This window comes from Lemur catta, chromosome 7, assembly GCF_020740605.2.
Source record: "Lemur catta isolate mLemCat1 chromosome 7, mLemCat1.pri, whole genome shotgun sequence".
NCBI classification, from domain to species: Eukaryota; Metazoa; Chordata; class Mammalia; order Primates; family Lemuridae; genus Lemur; species Lemur catta.
In genome coordinates, this window is record NC_059134.1 from 25,307,682 (window position 1) to 25,328,240 (window position 20,559).

Sequence of the window (20,559 nt, forward strand, 5' to 3'; positions counted from 1 at the left end):
CATACATCAAGGAGATTGTCAGCTTAATTTGTACATGTGGGCACATGTAGAACAAACCAGCGAGACAAGCCCACCGGAAGTCTATTTCTTGGAAGAGCATTGAGTGCCCTGGTAGAGAATCCAACTAAGGAAGCAGCAGCCAGAAACAAAGAGCACAATGCAGCACAAAAGCTAAATCGGAAGAAGGAAAAGATTAATTCTGACAGCACGGCAACTATTGCATCAATTTGTCTCCTAGCTTTGTCCTTACTGGACTCTGTGTAAGTCCTATGAGAACAGAGAGACTGCAGGTATTTTAAAAGAGCTGTTCAAGAAAAAGTGTATGTGATAATGTATCACACACGCTGCTTGAGTTTTCCAGTAGCACAATAAAAATAAAAAAGACAAAACCAAAGCAAGGCAGTAGCAGGGAAGGGGAACAAAGGAATGTTTCTTCTTCACTTTTGGTGTTTCCTTTCATAAGGATGAAGTGCCACTAACAGCATTCCTGGCCCCCTGCACCTGGCCTCTCCTATTCCACTGTAAAAAGGTGGTGTAAATCTCAAGATTTGGGACAGAAATTAGAAATGGGAAATCTGAGCTACATCCTTGCTCACTTCACCAGAAACAACTCTGAGACTTTGGCATTGCAAGAAGTCTAGTGAACTTGCAGTGGTTCCTACCAAAGCAAAGACAATGTCCTGTGGGGTGGACTTGTTTAGGAATCCTAGAAATACTTGGGCAGGAGGCTCTGGAAAGAGCTGAGATCCTATGTTATTCAGGTGGGGGACATCAGAGAATTAAGTCTGAGTTATTTCTGTCAGTGTGACCTCACACTGTTACTCCTACACACTGTTGAGATTTAACCTTCCATGCTACCAACTTACCTAGTGATCTGTAGGTGTCTTGATAACAAGCTGGAATCAATTAGTAATTCTCATTGCAGACAAATTTAGACAACTTTATCATTTTAAATAGTCCAATGTTAATGCCATAAGAAATTACGACATCAAACTAGAGTAGTCCAAATGATTATTGGACAAAAGAATATGGGTATGAATGAAGAGTCAGTATGGATTGTGTATAATGAAATAAACAATAGGCTTTGGAGACAAATGAAGCTGAATTCAAATCCTAGCTTGGCTACTTTTTATCTGATTTTCCTTAAACAGGTTGACTCTAATCTCTTTGACTCATTTTCCTCCTCTTTAAAACAGCAATAGCACTACTTCATTTGAAGAATTATTATAAAAGTTTGAGATAATATATAAGAAAACAACATAATGCCTGGCACATGGTAGGTCCTTAGTAAATAGTATAAATAAATCACTGTTTTTACTGTATAATAGGCCCACTCCACTCACCAATTGTAAACACTGATCATTTCTGATCATATAGCCAGCATTTGAGCAAACAGATTGTGGCAGAAACTTGATCATTGCCTGTCAAATACACCTGTTTCTTCACTAACTGGTGGTGAGGATGGTGAAGCTGAAAGATAAGAACAACCTCAGTCTCTCTATCATGTCTTAGGGGAGCTTCCGTACTAACTAGAAACTTGGTTTCTGGGAAAGAATAATCTCTAGTAGGGTAAGCCACTATTTTCAGCCCCTAATTTTACTACCTAACACAACTCCTAACTCATACAGAACTCACTTTGGAGATTGCCTGTATTTAAATGGTGAGTGAAGAAATGAATTCAGAAAAAGAGACAAATAATTGTTCAAAAAGGTAGAAAGAGTTTTTAAAAATGCAACATTACCGAAATTAAGGAAGAGAAAGTTTGAATGAAGATGTTAAGTCGTTGGTATCAAATTCAGGATGAGATCTGGAAAGATATCATTGTATTTGTCACTAGGACACAAAATTCTACTTGCAGCTTGAGAAACAAGAGAATTGTGAGTTGACAACACAGGTAATAAAAGGTTCTTTCTTGATATCTTGGAGAGAATAAAAGGAAAGTAGTAAAGGAGCAGAGTTTGCTAAGAGTAAAGAGTACCCTGCAACCAAAAGGAAAAACTCCAGAAATGAAAGGCAAGGAGGTGGAGAGAGGAATCAAACTTAGAAAGGGATATATGCAAAAGGTTTTGAGAGAACAAAACCATAAGCACAGAAGTACAGCTATCGAGGACAAGCCTTAGATTTATCATTTTAACAAACCAATCTTTTCCTTTGAATGAACTGTTTTTTAAAATAATTAAATTGTCCTAACAAAATTTTTCAAATATAGGTGCTGACAAGAGTAATTTTATTTCTACATGATAAAAGTAATTACCAACTTCAAACACTGCATTCAATTTTAAATAAGCATAACAACACTTGGTATTTAATTTTGAAGGGGAGAGATCTTGCAACAACACAACAAAAAAAAAAACCTTCTTGTAGAAACATAATTGTTGGGGAAATTGCATAATTAGTTTAAATCAAAGGAGCCTTCCATTTTTTTAAATTGTCATTAACAAGGAAAAGACTGAGAGTAAACTAATATAGCAGAAGCATGTTGAGGAAATCAAACAGTCTTCAGAGCTTATCGTTTACCTTTGAATTTTAGTCCTCATCATGTGCTACCACTAAAATTTTTAATGATCTATTTTTGTTTCATCTAATTGTACACATCTCATTTTATTTTACAAAAATTATAAAGGTGATACTGCTAAACTTAGGCATTGCCATAAATGTAAACCCTACAAACTCTTCAGTACTATTTTTGGAGTTTATTGTATCATTTTGCTTCCTATCAAAGCAAGGAGAAATATATTTCACTTTAGAGAACACTTTGATTACTAATTCTAAATATTCTAAACGGGAAGACATCTTCCATTGCCTGTCTTCTAATTCCACACTGACCTCAAGGTGGTCTTTCAATTTCATTCTAAGGGGAAAAGATACGGACTTAAAAATTACAGACAAAAATTAATAAATTATTTTCACTTTTTTTATCTTTTTTGCCACATCTAAACAGTTATTAATATTTCCAAAGCAAAACACTTTATAGTGGGTGGGGAGACACTATGTGGTACTACAGTGTTGAAGAACATGGGTTTAGGAGTCAGAGAGACCTACATTCAAATCCTGACTACCAACCACGATCTGTGTGACCTTGGACTAGTAACGAAACCTATCTAAACTGCTTTTTCCTCATTTATGATTTTTTTAAAAAACCTATTCCCTGCTTTTTAAAGTTGCTGTGAAGATTATGTCAGATCATGTGCCAACCACATCATAATCCCTCAATAAATGTTATTGTATTTTCTTCTTCCTAAGAAAATATGTTTTGGCAGATTTTTGAGAATATTCTATTTGTTTTAATAGATAGAAACTACTTTTTCTTCTTTTTAGGCTCTTCTTAAAATTCTCCAAGGGCATAGAAACAGAAAACAGGATATTTTGCAATTTAAAATGGCTATTCTTCCCATTTTTTATTTTAATTATGCTTCTGGAAAAGTAAGTTCAGCAAAACAGGAAACAACTATACATATATCCAATGAAATTCTGGGTGCTGGGCTTCTCTCTCTAGCCTGTTTAAGTTGACTTTTTGTTTTTTAGGTTAGTTGGTTTTAAGGGCTGCTCAAAGACTATTTATTTCTTTAGAAAACAATGTGAAAGCTTTGGTGATAGATGATAATCAAGTGACTGATTAAAACATAATTATTTCTATTCACACTAGCGAAAAGGTGGAAACAACCTAAGTGTCCATCAACACATGAATAGATAAACTAGATGTGGTGTGGTATATACATACAATGGAATATTATTCAGCCATGAAAAGACATGAAGCTCTGATGCATGTTATTAAAATACGATATGATGACCCTTGAAAACATTATGGACAAACATAGTCATCTGTTGCTTAATGATGAAAATTCATTTTGAGAAATGCAATTTCATACTTGTACAAACATAGAATGTACTTACACAACCTACGTGGTACACCAACTATACATGCAGGCTGTATGGCATAGCCTCTTGCTCCTAGCCTACAAACCCATATAGCATGTTATTATACTGAATAGTGTAGGCAATTGCAACATAATGGTAAGTGTGTATCTAAACACATTGAGACATAGAAGGTACAGTAAAAATATTGTGTTATTATCTTACAGGACCATCATTGTATATGCAATCTGTTGTTGATTGAAACATTGTTATGTGGCACATGACTGTATTGCATGATTTCATGTATATGAAATAAGTATAATAGACAAATTTATAGAAACAGAAAATAGATTAGAGGTAACCAGAGGCTGGGGGAGGGGAGATAGGATGTTATTGCTTAATGGGTTCACAGTTTGTTTGGGGATGATGAAAAAGTTTTAGAAGTACTTAGGGTGATGGTTGCACAGCTTTGTGAATGTACTAAATGCTACTGAATTGTACACCTTAAAATGATTAAAATGGCAAATTTGTGTTACATATACTTTACCACAATAAAAAATTTTAATAAACATTCGAGTGCAGATGTCTTTATTATAGAATATCTTTTATCCTTTGAGTAGATGCCTAGTGGTGGGATTGCTGGATCAAATCGTAGTTCTGGTTTTAGTTCTTTGAGATATCTCAAAATTACTTTCCACCGGGGTTGTATTAATTTGCAGTCTCATCAGCAGTGTAAGTTCCTATCTCCCCACATCCACGCCAGCATTTGTTGTTTTGGGACTTTTTGATAAAGGCCGTTCTCACTAGAGTTAGGTAATATCTCATTGTGGTGTTTTTTTTGTTGTTTGTTTGTTTGTTTGTTTTGAGACAGAGTCTTGCTCTGTTGCCTGGGCTAGAATGCCATGGCATCAGCCTAGCTCACAGCAACCTCAAACTCCTGGGCTTAAGCCATCCTTCTGCCTCAGCCTCCCAAGTAGCTGGGACTTGTGCCACCATGCCTGGCTAATTTTTTTCTACATATATTTTTCACTGTCCAGATCATTTCTTTCTATTTTTAGTAGAGACGGGCTCTCGCTCTTGCTCAGGCTGGTCCTGAACTCCTGACCTCGAGCGATCCTCCCGCCTCAGCCTCCCAGAGTGCTAGGATTACAGGGGTGCTCATTGTGGTTTTGATTTGCATTTCCTGATGTTTAGAGATGTCGAGCACTTTTTTATATGTTTGCTGGCCAAACAGAATCCAAATAATCACAATTCAAGACCTCTGGGTTACATTGTTAAGTGCAAAAGCACCATATGACAAAAAGAGAGGAAATGAAAATACATTTGCATGAAGAAACACCTACACCAAGAAAATGATTACTTACTCAAAAATAGTGTATCAGTAGAGCTTCATACTTCAAAAATCATATTAAGATAAATTTAATAATGATTCTATTCAATTTAGCTTTATTTTGAATAAAAACTATCTAACTTTAAATGTTGCATAAGTAGTTATACCCCTGGCATCTTTTAAATTGTCATTTCCTGAGGGGAAAATGCCAAAATTATAAAAATTAAATAATTTCTTATTTTAAGCACAAAATACAAGAATTTCAAATATCAAGCCATAAAAACAATTTTGCCTACCTTTGATGCTGTTACACATAATTAAAATAAACATAATGGTTAAGAGCTTGATCTCTGGAATTAGACTGACTGGATATGAATTGGGCTTCACCATTGTGTAATCTTGGGGAAGTTATCTAACTTCTTTAAGTCTCAACTTTCTGTTCTGTAAAACAGTCATAAGTGGCTCAGCACATAGTAAATATTCAATAAATGCTAGCTATTGGGAAAAAAAATTATTCACATCTACATTTTAATATAAGACCCAAACCAAATGAGATATACCTCATTTCAAATTTGTTGGTCAATCATGCTTTCCGCTTAGAAGTGTGAAACTTTAAAATTAATTCATTTTATTTATTTAATATATTATAGAAAATAGTATAAGTTTATAGTTATTCTATAATAATAGAAGTAGGATATAGCAAACACTGATGAGCTAAAAGGAAAACTTAGTTAATAATTAAATCTAAAGAATCGTGTAAGTGTGAAGCTTAAGGTAGCTGTTAAGGGATAGTTTAAGGCCAGGTACAGTGGCTTATGCCTATAAGTCTAGCACTTTGGGAGACCAAGGTGGAAGGATCGCTTGAGATCAGGAGTTGGAGACCAGCCTGAGCAACATAGCAAGACTCTGTCTCTACAGAAAAATTTGAAAATTAGCCAGGTGTGGTGGTGTGCACCTGTAGTCCCAGCTACTTGGGAGGCTAAGGCAGGAGGATCACTTGAGCCGGACAATTTGAGGCACTTTAGCCCAGGGAAACAGAGTGAGACCCTGTCTTAAAAAAAAAAAAAAAGAGAGAGAGAGAGAGAAAGAAAGAGGGCGGGTGGGGAGAAAGAGAAGGGATAATTTTTTTGATTTTTTATTTTTTTGTTTTATTTTTAATTGACAAATAACAATTGAATATATTTATGAACTACAGTGTGCTGTTTCATTACTTGTATACATTGTGGAATCATCTAATCAGAGTAATTTGCTTATCTATCACCTCAAATATTGATCTTTTTTTGTGGTGAGAACATTTAAAATCCTCTCTTTTAGCTATTTAAAAATATACAATACATTATTAACTACGATCACTGTGCTGTGCACTAGACCACCAGGACTTATTCCTCCTATCCGACTGCAACTTTGTACCCTTTAACCAACATCTCCCCTTTCCCCACCTCTCACCCCTCCCAGCCTCTGGTAACCACCATTCTCCTCTCTACTTCTATGAATTCAACTTTTTTAGATGAGAAGGGACAATATTTTAAAATATTAATGGCAATCTGAAACTAAGATCCAAGCGATTGTGATACAGCACTAAGTGGGAGAAGCAGCAAGGGGCGTGAGGTGTGCTGAAGGTGTGGCGCAGGGAAGACAGGTATCATGCTGTTGTGGTGGCTTTTTACTGTGTAAGCTTGGCTAAGGTGGAACTGTGGTTCCCAGAATTCCCCTCTCTGTCTAGTTCCCATTTAGTTGTACAATAAAGAATTGTATAATAAAGAATTTGACTGGCCTTTGTCCTGGTTCCTGGGAGAGAGTCTCTAAATTCCTGGAATTTCCCAAGTGGTAGGAGTGTCTTTATTATTCCTGGTAGGCCCTGATCATTTATGCTACTGAGATGACTCACAGCAGGTGCCAAGATGGTTTCAGGATGAGGCCTGGCCATGCTGGAAAGGTTGATCGTGTGATCCCAGGGTTGGGGCTTTAAGCCATGCGGTATCAGTCTGACCTCCTGGGAGGAGAGGGAGCTGGAGATTGAATTGAGTTCAATCATGTGGCCAAGAATTTAATCAGTGGTGCCTATGTAATGAAACCCCAATAAAAACGCTTGACATTGACACTCAGATAAGGTTCTTGCTCGTAATACACAACGCCTCCTGACTTCATGAGGAGAGGACATGGAAGCTTCACATTTGGGACCCTCCTAGGTCTCACCCTGTGCATCTCATCTTTTGGCTGGTTTTGATGTGTATGCTTTTGCTATAGTAAATCTGTAATCTTAAGTATAACTTTTTCCTGAGTTCTGTGAGTTTTCCTAGCAAATCATCAAACCTGAGGTGTAGTGGGAACCTCTAAATTTGTAGCCAGTTGGTCAGACATGTGGGTGACCTGGGAATCCCTGAGCTTGTGGCTGGTATCTCACTTGAGAGTAGATCTCATAGAGAATGAGCCATTAACCTCTGAAGTTTGGCCTAACTCCAGGCACTCAGTGTCCGAATTGCAATGCAGTTGGCCACAGAGAAATTTGCTTGAGATTTGGAAGTCATAAGGGAAGCAGCAGCTGTAATTTTTACACTCTGGAAGACCACTGCGGGGGCCAGCACTGTGGTACCTCATGCACATTGTTGCTGATCTGGCTCACGTTGTTGGTGTGGAGGGTAGCAGCCAGCCTGCAGCTCCTCCAGCTCCTGCAACATCTCCTCAAGCTTTTCTGAGTCCTGGGCCAAAGATACGTGCAGCTCTATAGCTAAGTGTGCCAGCTACTCCTGCAGGCCTCGGGCCATCCAAGTCACATAAATTGGAGTAATGAGAGGCAGTTGCAATCTCCATTTTTTTCTGGAAGTTTCTAGTTTGTCCCTGCTCTTGTTCTTGTTCAGCTTTCCTTCCCAACTACTGGTCTGGCTGACCTATGGTAACTTCACGCTCAACACCAACAGATGCAGGCCAACAGATAGCTCCTCTAGCAAGCACAGCTGCATAAGGTTGACTAAGGTCCCTTAGTCTGGATCATTCTCAGTTCAGCTTCTCTGATTTTACCTTGACTGATACACTTGTTTCAGTCTATCCATTGGCAGAAAACTATAAATTTGTGATTATTGAGAATTTACGGGGAAACATTAAGGAAATCGAAATAGTATGACATTTGAGTTTTCAAACCTGACTGAATATTAGAATCTTTTAAAAAATACTGATATCACTTTCCTCCCCTGAGATTTTGGAGTAAAGTTTAGGTACTATTGTTTTTTTGAAAAGTTCCTAGGTAGTTATTGTATGCACCCAGGGTTATGAAATGCTTCAGTAGATGGAAGAAAAAGAAGAAAGAAAAGGTGGTCAATATTATAAACATACACATACATGCAAGCATAGCAGGAATACATCAGAACATATCTTAGTATAAAAGACACTACTAAAAGCAAACAACAGAGAAGTATTAAAAATTAACCAATAGACAAAGACATATTGGGCAAATATTAATGAAAATAAAGATGAGACAATAGTAATATAAAACAAAATAGGATTAAAAGTTAAAAGCATAAGGCCAGGTGCGGTGGCTCACGCCTGTAATCCTAGCCCTCTGGGAGGCCGAGGCAGGTGGATCACTCGAGGTCAGGAGTTCGAGACCAGCCTGAGCGAGACCCCATCTCTACTAAAAATAGAAATAAAAATTATCTGGACAACTAAAAATATATATAGAAAAAATTAGCCGGGCATGGTGGCGCATGCCTGTAGTCCCAGCTACTCGGGAGGCTGAGGCAGTACGATCGCTTAAGCCCAGGAGTTTGAGGTTGCTGTGAGCTAGGCTGATGCCACGGCACTCACTCTAGCCCGGGTAACAAAGTGAGACTCTGTGTCAAAAAAAAAAAAAAAGTTAAAAGCATGAAAATGGCCAGGATATTTACATTGACAAAAATCATGGTACATGATGAAGAGATGTTATAATTCTCTTTGCATCTGGTATGGTTTGGGGATATATAAAGCAAAACCTGAGAGCCATACTCAGAGAAAATGACAAAGTAAAATCATCTCTCTCTGAATTAAAAGATCAAGAAGATAAAAATACAAAGGATTTGAAAATATGATAAACAAGCCTTATTTACCATATTAGAAGCCTTTTTAAAACTCCATATACCTGATTTGTTGGATTAAATGATGTTCTCTATTCTTTCTGTAATAAACATCAATGCTCTTAACATGTGAGGGCAAGAGACTAGTAAGGCACTTTTGTATGTTCACCCACTTTTGCTCTCCTGAGCTAAGTTGTTCCAGACCTGCTTACAAGTTCATAATTTAAATATCATGTAAACTAGTGAAATATGAATGTGAAAATAGTAGTTGTTTCTAGAAAACTTGTTGAATATTTTGTAAAGATTTAATAAGAATCTCTATAAAAATATGCTGTCAGATTAAGTGTAAAAAAAACAACTGTAAAAAAAATTGGGCAAGAATCCTAGAAAACGTGAATACTCGTTTCTCTACATTTGCATTCCACTATAAAGAAACCCAAACTAGAAATCATAGGCAATGCAGTCTGGTAGTGATTTATACAAGACCTCCCACTGAACTCCAACAAGTGCACTTAGATCTTAAGAAAAAGGCCTTGGCCCTGCATCAGAAGACTGGTAAATGAATGTCTATTTGTATGTATTAAATTAAAAGAAAATGCATATAATTTTAATTTTTTTTAAATGACTCCTCAATCTGACTTTTTGATTTACAAATCTTGTTAGGTAAGGAAGGCATTTTTTAAAGACAGAATTTTGACACAGAGAAAACAAAGTCTTCTTCAAACATTCATGAAACCATTATAAAAGTTGGGAAAAGAAATCCTCTGGCAAATACCAGGTAATTAACGTGATGCCATGCAGGATGGAGCTCACAGGATGGAATTCATAGCCAGAAACGTCAGCCAAGGATGATGGACTGAAGGAGAGTTACGACCAGGGCTAATTTAGGTGAGTCATAGCAGATTAACATTGGCAAGTCTTGCACTGTGGAATGAAATTTGAAGAATGAAGACTGGAAGCAAGGTGATTGAGTAATCCTCTCAAGATAAATTGCCCGCTCTAGGATGGCAGCAGTGACTACGGGGAAAGTAGGCATACACAACATAATTAGAAGTAATGTAAAATTTTTTTTATTTTGGATGGGGAACAGTGGAACATATTAAGTATAAAGAAAGAGATTCCTTTACTCTAGTACTTGTCAAAACTTTATAGTGCTGTTGACTCTCAAAGTCACACATTATTAATACACAGTGTCTTCCAAACATTTAAAGAATCCTTATAAGACCAGTGTTCCATGGAAAACACTCTAAGACTGTGGTCCCCAATCTAAGCCAGTAATGGTCCAAGGCCTGTTAGGAACCAGGCCATACAGTAGTAGGTGAGTGAGCAAAGCTTCATCTGTGTTTACATCCACTCCCCATTGCTCACATCACCGCATAAGCTCTGCCTCCTGTCAGACTAGTGGGGGCATCAGATTCTCACAGGAGCTGGAACCCTACTGTAAACTGTGCGTGTAGGGGATCTAGGTTGCTCACCCCTTATGAGAATCTAATGCCTGATGACCTGAGGTGGAGCTGAGGCGGTGATGCTAGCGCTGGGGAGCAGCTGCAAATACAGATTAACATTAGCAGAGAGGTTTGATTATACAATAAATGTAATGCACTTGAATCATCCCGAAACCATCCCCTCAATCCCCCAGATCCGTGGAAAAATTGTCTTCCATGAAACAGGCCCCTGATGCCAAAAAGGCTGGGAACTGCTGCTCTAAGAGAAACTGCTCTCTCACAACAGTAATTTCTTATTCCTTTCTATTCTTGTAGCTCTCAGCACAGGTTGAGCATCCCAAATCCAGAAATCCAAAATGCACTAAGAAAAGGAAATGGTCATTGAAGTATTTTGGATTTCTGGGCTTGGGATGCTTAACTAGTAAGTATAATGCAAATATTCCAAAATCCAAAACACTTTTGGTCCCAACTATTTTGGGGAAAGGATATTCAACCTGTACTTAGATGAGTTGTCTCACCAACTGTATTCGATTCTTTTAAGGCTGTGCTGTTCTTTTCATTTACCACAATACATGCATTTAGTTTGGTTACTTTCAACTGAGTGGAGCTAAAGTGAAAAAAAATTCACTGGGGTTTCACAACGTTCCCCCCAGAAAGATTATTCTGAGTTAGGATAACCTGAGAACCAGTATGAAAGAAGCTCACCTACAGATGAGTTATAATAAAGTAGTATTAAACTTTGCTAATATCTACAAACCTAAGTTTTCATTGATAACTGAAAATAACAGACTCATTAGAAATAAATCCCACTACTAGACTGCTTGAGCAAATAGAACTTCTTTCTTAGCTCTATGCTGAGTAGTTGAATAGCTCCATTTACCTAAATCAAGAAAAACTCAATGCATTTAGAAACAGAAAATCTGAGCGCACGAACTCCTAGAGACCAGGGAAGGTGACTAAATTAGTTTACAGTGCAACAAACTATAATCAGGAGTCACTGAAAATCTGATTATGACACATCAGGTTTGATATGTACAAAAGATGTATTTCAGGATACTCTAAGTTGAAGAACTAACATTCTTAACACCAAGCAATCATGGAATAAAGTATGTTGCTAATTTTTTTTTTCGTATACAATGTCTCTGTAATGATGCTACAAAAATAAGACACACTCCTCCTTTTATGTTTTTAATATATTAAAAAGTAACATAGTACAAATGTTGTGGTAATAAAAAGGATCCATATTTTTCATGGAATTTTTATAAACTCTGCAATGAAAGGGGAACAGTATCTTGATACACACAAGTTTCCTTAAAAAAGATTTTAAAATTTTAAAATCAGTAAATGTTAAGACTAAATTCTTTCAAAGATTCAAACAAAAAAGCAACCTGTACAATCTCCATAAAATGTGTTCTTATAGACGTGGTGGGTACTTTGCAAATGTTAAAATTTTTAAAGTTTGAATGACAGAGGCAGCACCGACAAGCTTCATGAATTTTTTTTTTCCAAAAAAGTATACTTTCAGTAAAACATTTTACCATTTTGTCTAACCACACATTGACATTTTTATTCTTCCTGAAAAGGATTTATACTAACACTGAATTTTCAATGTAAAAATATATACATAGAGATGTTTAACTTCCTGAGTGACTTCAGTCATACAAACATAATGCACAAATTCTAAAATTTTAGAATGAAACAGTATGTGTAGATTTACACTTTTATGTTTAACTAGGGTAAAACTCAAGAGACTGTCACAGAATTTATACTTAAATTCTCTAAGAAGTTAAGCAATATGATTTATCCTCTAACTTTACCAATAAGCTTTCTCAAATGTTAGTAAAATGAATCACTGAAAAGTTGTATTTTCTATTAACAAAATACCAATAGCCATTTCAGAGTGTCAGCTTGTATGTTTACTATTATACACACCAAAATCTGACTAACAAGAAATTTCTTGCAATACAAAAAGATAACAAATAATTAAAATATTTACTTTATCACACAATCAATCTATATAATTCATCCCTTCCCAAAGTGTCTAAAATGATTAGGAATTGTGGCACTTTCTTTTGCATAAAACCCACTCCTCTTCATAAAACCCTGAGGTGAAAGGTTATTAATATAATAAAACTGGAACAATTCTCATTTCTGTAGTAAATTGTAACTAGGTTTTAAAAAATTTACAAAGAAATGTGTCAACTTCTAAAGCTGCTCTGTACAGTTTTTCAACAAAATTATTTCCAGATCAACTGAGTCAAAGGGCCTAAAATGACCCTATAAGGAGTGTCTTTTTAACACTTGTTAGTGTCGAGATGAACGCCATTTTCCATCTCTACTATTGTCTCTTCTGTTATCATAGTCATGGCTCCAGCCATCGTGATTCCTATCTTCATAGAAGAAATCTTCCCTGCTTCCTCTGTAATGATGGTCAGACCCATGATCACTGTAACGCTGTTCCCGGCTATAATGTCTATCTGCTACGTAGGGATGAGAGTTCTGTCTGACTTTACGCTGTGATGATGTTGTATCTTGGCGCCACTGAGAGCTTGAAGACTGGTTAAAAGTATGATTATGTGATTGAACGGATGGTGAAAACCCTGACTGATCCAGAGGTGGAGAACCAAATTTTCCGCCATATGACATCTGTCTCAAAACACTGTTCATCTGAAGGTAGAGAAAAACAAGGAAATGTTAATACTTCTAGATATCAAAGCCAATATATATTTGGTCAGTTAACCAAATGGATAATATATAGGAAAAGCAAAATCACTCTGCCTAGATGAATCCTAAGTTAAACACAACTAAAGTAGTAAAATAAAATAGCTTCATTCATTCCAATGAATAGCTACAAGGTATCGGTACATAAATAATACTCCTTACCCTCAAGAATACAACTTAGAAGGGAAGAAGTCATACAAAATGATTATAATACTAATCATTGTGTAATAAACATGTAAAGAACTAGGAGCTCAGTATCATTAAGGCTTCATGAAGGTAGCATATAATCTGAGCATTAAAACAATGCATGAACTATTTTAAAGAAAATATTTTAAGGGGAGGTATACCAAAGAAAGGAAATTGCACAAAGATAATAGGAAGACTTAGAATAGGTTCATAGAATATGAAGTAATTCTGTCTAAGACAGGTAGAGCTCTTAATAAGCAATAAACAATGGAAAGTAGGCTAAAGGGTTTACTGGAATCAGATGATAGGAATGCCTAATAAGTAGGCTAGAGAAAGTCTGGCTTTATCTTACAATCAATGGAAAGTCAACATGCAAAAAAGATAAGCAAATCAGGGTTATAATATTAATTCTGAAATGGTGTGCAAGATGGACTAGTGAGGAGGAGACATAATAACTGACTAGATGAGTGGTTCCAAAATCCTGCCCGTGGATAGATATTAGTCCATGATGATTTTTTTAAATGGTCCATAGTAAAATGAGAAAAAATTAGTAATAATGTACAAAAAAAGATGATATTCCTTAATACTGGTCTCAATTTCATTTCATTTTTATATTTTTATAATATTTTGCAGACCTCTGACATACAAAACCCTGGGGGCAACAAGGCAAGACTGTGATTTGGGCAAAGAAAATAAAAAGGAAAAAATGAATGTAAGAACTGAAAACAAAAAAATGAAGGACGTGGTGAATGAGTTAAGACAAAGGAAGAGTAAAAGATAGCTAACATTTTACACCTAGTCTCATGGTGGTATTACCACCAAAAATTGGAAAGATCAAGAAGGAACGGTCTAGAAGACTTTAGTATATTAAAATATCAAAGAGAGTTTATAAGAATTCACTCAGGATAGGTTGCAAGAGCAGAGAATGACTCTCCAGTATTTGTATACATACAAACACAGCAACAGTAGGTGAAAAGAGAAATACAAATGTAAAACACAGTTTTATTTCTATTTATCTTCAGTTTTTTAAGTATATATTTCAGCCCAATGAAAACTAAAATGAATGCTCAATCTATAAAAATCATGCTTGTCTAACAAAAATGAGAAAAAGTTAATTTAATAATTAAATTTAATTTAAGGCTGGGTGCAGTAACTCACACCCGTAACCCTAGCACTTCGGGAGGCCAAGGCAGGAGGACTGCTTGAGGCCAGGAGTTTGAGACCAGCTTGAGCAAGAAGGAGATCTCATTTCTATAAACAACAGAAAAATCAGCCAGGCATGGTGGCATGGACTGTAGTCCCACCTACTCCAGAGACTGAGGCAGGGGGATCACTTGAGCCCAGGAGTTTGAGGTTGCAGTGAGCTATGATGATGCCACTGCACTCTAGCCTGGGTAACAGCAAGACCCTATCTCAGGAAAAAAAAAAAATTAAATTTAAAAAGTTAATTTATGTCTTAAAAACTTAAGGAATAAAAACTTCTACTTAGCAAATTTAACTGAAAACCAGTCATCTGATATAACACAAACATTTTAACTAATTAAGATTTTACTTTTATTAATAGGAACTCAAGTTGAAAAAATATCAGCCTACCACTGCTTGTCTCTGAAAATTTTCTGGAGAAGAGAAAGATCTCTGAATTATCTGTGTTGATGGAGTCATGTTATCCACAGTCCTTTCATATCTGCTAAAAATAAGAAAACCAACATATAATCACTCATTCAATAAATATTTACTAAATACCAATCATTAGCAAGGCAGAGTACTCAAGGTGAGAATGGACAAGTCACACAAGGTATCTGCTCTAATGGAGCTAGGTTAAGAATACAGACAACAGGATATTTTCAATTTTAAGATAAAATGTATGATTCATGATCAAGTAGAGGTGAAAAGAAATAAGTAATATTTTAGCTCGGCTAGTCAGGGACTGTCTTTCCAAAAAGGACACATTTGAAGGGAGAGCTAAATACCAATACTACCTAGAGGCAGCAAAACCTTTCCAGCTGAGGGAAGGGCTAGAATGGGGGTGAGCAACTATAGCCTGTGGGCCAAACTGCCAAATTTAGTTTTCCTAAACAAAGTTTTATTGGAACATAGCCACATTCTTTTGCTTTTTATTATCTATGGTTACTTTAGTGCTACAATGGCAGAGACAGAGACTGTACGGCCTGCAAAGTCTAAAATATTAAATATATATCCCTTTACAGAAAAAGATGAGAACCAAAATGGAAAGAATTTGATTGACTGGATATGAGGGATGAAGGAAACAGAGGAAATAAAGTATAAAATCTAGATTTTTGGCTTGAGCAATTGGGTAGACATTTACTGAAACAGAAAAGAGAAACAAGTTTTGGGAGGTAAGGAATTAGAGTTCTGTAACATACATAGGATATTACTTTTAAGTATTTATACCTTAATTCCTCACTTCCTAAAGAGGTAACTTACTCTACAGGAAAACTCAGTTTAAAAATGTTTGAATTATTTTAAAATACATCTTTGGAATTAAATAACCAATGCTATGTCTTCTAGTTTGGATCTTTTTATTTTGGGATTTCTTAAATCAGGTTATGTATCTTCATATAAGTTAACGAGGGAAAGTACAATTTAATATATATTATCAAAGAGTATAAAAATGACAAACCCTCTATCCTAAATAGGCAGTCACAAAAGTATGTGTCTTCATCTAGACTTTAAGCTCCACCAGGCAGTTTATCATAGTAGCTGGGCTCCATCACACTGCCTGGGTTTGAATCCCAGCCCTTTACTTATGAGCTGTTCATACTTGAGCAAGTTAACCGCTATTCCTCATTTCCTTCACATATACGGTAGAGATAATAATCCCTACCTTCATAAGACCATTGTGAGGAATAAATGAGATCATATATGTAAAAGACCTGGTGGTGAAGAACCTGACACATGACAGGTACTTGTTAAATCTTTCTTGAACTAAGCCCATTATGACTGGTAAAACTGAGTGCACTGCAAGTAGTAAGGGTGAGAAATTTTGTTTCAATTGTATACATGTACTGTACATGTATATATAGGCATGGGTATAGCTTTACAAATGAACATATAATCACATATGTATCTATTTTAAGGGGACTATATACAATGTGTCTGTCTATAGTCCCTTTAAAATAGAGCTGTAACAATAATCCAACATGGCAAGTAATACAGCAAAAGAATAAAAAGATAGGAACATAAAGAAAGAAGTTATTCATTCATGCGTTTTCAAACCATTATCCAAGATAAATTATTTTAACAATATGAAAGAAATATTACCTGCTAGGAGATGTAGAGGTAGGACTTGAATTTCCAACATGATGCTGGGGATATGACAAACTGACATCCTGTGAGGCATGACTACTTCCTAAAATGGAATAATGTGAAATATTCTTCTTGATAGAAAAGTTAATTTGAAATTTTATCTCCTGTATCCTAAATCACTCCAAAAAGGTATGAAAGAGAAAAGTCTTTCACACAGTCTAAAAGAGAAAAATCTCAGATTGCTGTAGACTGCTTTACAGTTTCAACAGAGTGAAACTATAAGTATATATAATACAAGACATGCAAAACAAAGCATTCCAAACAAGGTACTATCCAGTGTATAAATATCCAATGTGGTCATAATATTCTGATCCCCACATTAAATTTTAAGGCTGGATACATGGAAAGATTCATCCTCACATGATCAAGAATCAAAATACGTAAAAGTAAATTACAAAACAGCCGGAAGTATTTTCAGCATGAATCTTTGCTTCTTTCAGAGCACCCAAACCCAACTCTCTTAGCAATATAGTTTATGTACTTTTCACTAACCCAAAATGAAATTTTAAACTCAGTTTTAAAATTACAATTTTCAAAATCCATGTCTCAATATTACCCACTTTCAGAGATATATAAAGGTTGCTATTTAGAAAGCTTAAGAAAGTATTTTCAACCAAAAGAGAGATTCTTTAAAACTCAACAATAAATTTAATAACAAAAAGCAAGCAGCAAACAACCTGCCCCCCCCAATATCATTGAACAGTTAGTTACCTGATCTAAACTGAATTTTGATGGGCCTTCCAAAAAGTTTGATTCCATTAAGTAGATTCATTGCATAAGGAACAGATACTTCATGTTTGAAATTCACAAATGCAAATTGCTTTGGTTTACCATCCTTATCTTTTGGAATTTTCACCTTTATTACTGGCCCAGCCTACAAACAAGTGTTTAGAACTTAAATAGGGCAATTTCAGGAAAATACTCAAATTTTACAATCAAAAGAGACTACGAAGTTAAAAAACAGAAATGTAATAAAAAAAAACCTTTTTTTTTAAAACGATGCACATAGATTTCCATTTTCGTTAGAGTAAAAATATTAGTTATGACTGAAAATTAGATTAACTTATTTGGGGAAGGGAGTCCATAAGAAACTGGAAACACAATCACTTTTACAATTCACAGCACTGCAAGACTTTTCAACGAGGTGACAGACACCTATCATTTTCCCACTCCACGGAAAACAACGTTTGTCAAGAGCAAGAGAATGATTTTCTCGCACTAAAAATTCACTTTTGTATTGCTAATGATACAATACCAGTTATTAGGGGATAGGGCTGGGGGAAACAAGATACTTAGAATTTTTCACGTATTTTAATAGACAAGCATTAAAATGCTGCTTTTCTATCGAGTATTTGAGTCTATTTTAAATATTTTAATGACACTACAATTTTATGAAGCAACTTAAGTAGAAAAAAGATACTGACAAAGAAACTGAAATGTAACTTCCCAGTCACATAAACCAAAGACATCCTAAGAGGAAGAAGAGGAAAAAGCACTGCTCAGCGAAGACCCCACACGCATTATATCCCGTGGGATCCCTGAATCTTTACCTGGGGAACGCTTGACTGAGGATCCCTCCACCACCCTAAGTGTTGTCACTTCTGGCCTGAACTAATTAGGGTTCTTCTAATAAACCAAAACCCGGCGAGCGCTCACTTCCCAAGCGCGCCCTTCACCCCCCAACAGCCGCCCAGTCGGGTGTCCTGCCGGACTGCCGAGCTCGCGCGAAGAAAGCGGGGACAGCCGCTGGGCCGGGCCCTCGGCGAAGAGAAAAACGAAAGGCAAAAGGGCTGATCCCGGCCGCTTACCTGGTGGAAAAGCTCGAACAGGAGCTCCTCGGTCACTTTAGTCTCCAGGTTGCCCACAAAGAGAGTGCGGTCCGCTTCCGCCGCCGCCGCCCCCATCTCAGCGTCACCCCCCTAACCCGGCCGAAGGGTCGTGGCCGACGCACCCACTGCGCACTCTCGGAAACCCCGCGACCTCGCGCTCCCAGGCGCCACCGACGTAAACGTCTCTCACGCTGGCTCTAGGACGGCGTCGGCGTGCGTGGGCGGACTGCGCATGCTCGCGAAGAGAGCGTCCGTTAAAGGCGGCTTCTCGATCTGCCGCAGTTTTAGGTATGGCTTCCAGTGTAGGTAGTTAACGCGTCGCAAACGGGCAGGACTGATCTGTGGAGCCGCGAGGGGCCGACCTTGACCGAGGGACGTAACCCAAGTACTGTGGGCAGTGTTTGAAGATGGCCCTGAGCAACGTGTCCCTCTCTGCCGGCGACCAAGGGAACACGGTGGGCTACCGCGCTTCCCACGGCGACCTCACCCCCTCGGCTTCAGCGCTGGCGATGGTCTCTGGGGACAGTTTCCTAGTCGCCAGGCCTGAGGCGACTCATCTGGGACCTCGGGAGGCGGTGCGACTGAGCGTTCGAATCGAGAATCGTCGACTGACTGGTGGCGGCCGAAGCTTGACCCGCCTTATAAAGGGGAGGGAACCAGATAGTCGAAACCGAAGCCGCCAAGCCAGATTCTCGCCTTACCCGGTCCCCGGGGTTAAACTGGATCTCCTAAGAAGAGTACTGCAACAGCGCTTGATTGCATTAGGGGGTGTCATCGCAGCTCGCATTTCTGCTTAAAAGGAACGCCCTCTCTCCGCCCCTCAATTAGCTTGCGAACAAGGCCTTTCTAAAAATCCTTTCTTGGTGTGTCGGCAGTCTTATTTTTAGAGGGATACATTTTTATTTTATATGATACATAGGAGTACTGTCAATATGTCCTGGCACAGAGGGGAATTTTACTGTTGATTAGTTCAGGCGGTTTTAGGCGGCCAGAATGATTGGATTAGGAAGGAGGCAGAAGGGACTTTCTTAAGTAATTATTAACAAAGCTGAGTTGATGGGACCACCCTCCTCAGGGGCTCACCTTTTGTTAACATCTTTACAACAAAAAATCCAAATTTATCCCAATTTCCTCAAGTCTTACCTCCCCTCCTCAACCTACTCTCTCACTCACCTTGAGACTTGTAATTCCAGCTTCCTTAACTGCCTCCTCTCTTTATCTCAGACTCTTCCCCTTACCTTCTGTTGGTGAAAAAGAAATGCTCCTTTTTATCACACTGGCTTATCCTCCCATCTTTTACCCAGAACTTACCATCTTCCATCTCGCCCTTCACTTTTTTCCAGGAATATCTACAAACTCCAGTCTCCATCACACTAAAAACAAGAAAAAAAAACAAAAAACCCTGAAACCTTACAGTTCTTTCAAAGTGTTAAACCAAGTTACATTCCTTTCTTTGCCAAAGTCTCCAAATACATTTTTACTTTATATTTGTAATTTTTCTATTTGCATTCAATCCCACCTTGTTAATCTGAATTTGCTGTCCCAAAATACATTGATTGAAACATTAGACCTACAGTCTTCTTTCAGAAAACAGTTCATCTGTTCACTGTAGCATCTTCCTTGAAATTTCTTGTCTTTACTCATTCAACTATTCAACAATATTTAGGGGTCTTCTCTTTGGTTAGCACTGTGGATGAACTTCACACAATCCTGCCATCAAGGAGTATATTCTAGATGGGGAGGCTGTTCATGAGGTATAATAATAAAAATAAGTACGGGTTGTAGTAGCTTTCCATAATACTGCACTATCTTGGTTCCCC

The 20,559-nt window shown here is 37.3% G+C and overlaps 2 protein-coding genes across 3 annotated transcripts; one reads left to right on the top strand and one right to left on the bottom strand.

Annotated features, from left to right (window-relative positions):
* Window positions 1-11,851: 11,851 nt before the first annotated feature.
* On the bottom strand, window positions 11,852-18,949 carry RBM7 (RNA binding motif protein 7). 2 transcript variants are annotated; one of them, XM_045556523.1, is made up of 5 exons: window positions 18,719-18,949; window positions 17,622-17,784; window positions 16,866-16,953; window positions 15,177-15,270; window positions 11,852-13,343 (listed from the first exon to the last, which is right to left on the bottom strand). In XM_045556523.1, exons 1-5 carry the CDS (start codon window positions 18,812-18,814, stop codon window positions 12,981-12,983), a joined length of 804 nt encoding a protein of 267 aa, XP_045412479.1. In that variant the 5' UTR covers window positions 18,815-18,949; the 3' UTR covers window positions 11,852-12,980. The 2 variants fall into 2 exon arrangements, with proteins under 2 accessions (XP_045412479.1, XP_045412480.1); XM_045556524.1 differs by having other exon boundaries at window positions 15,177-15,267; window positions 18,719-18,905.
* Window position 18,950: 1 nt separating this feature from the next.
* On the top strand, window positions 18,951-19,595 carry C7H11orf71 (chromosome 7 C11orf71 homolog). Its single transcript, XM_045556525.1, has one exon. It carries the CDS (start codon window positions 19,147-19,149, stop codon window positions 19,534-19,536), a length of 390 nt encoding a protein of 129 aa, XP_045412481.1. The 5' UTR covers window positions 18,951-19,146; the 3' UTR covers window positions 19,537-19,595.
* Window positions 19,596-20,559: the final 964 nt, after the last annotated feature.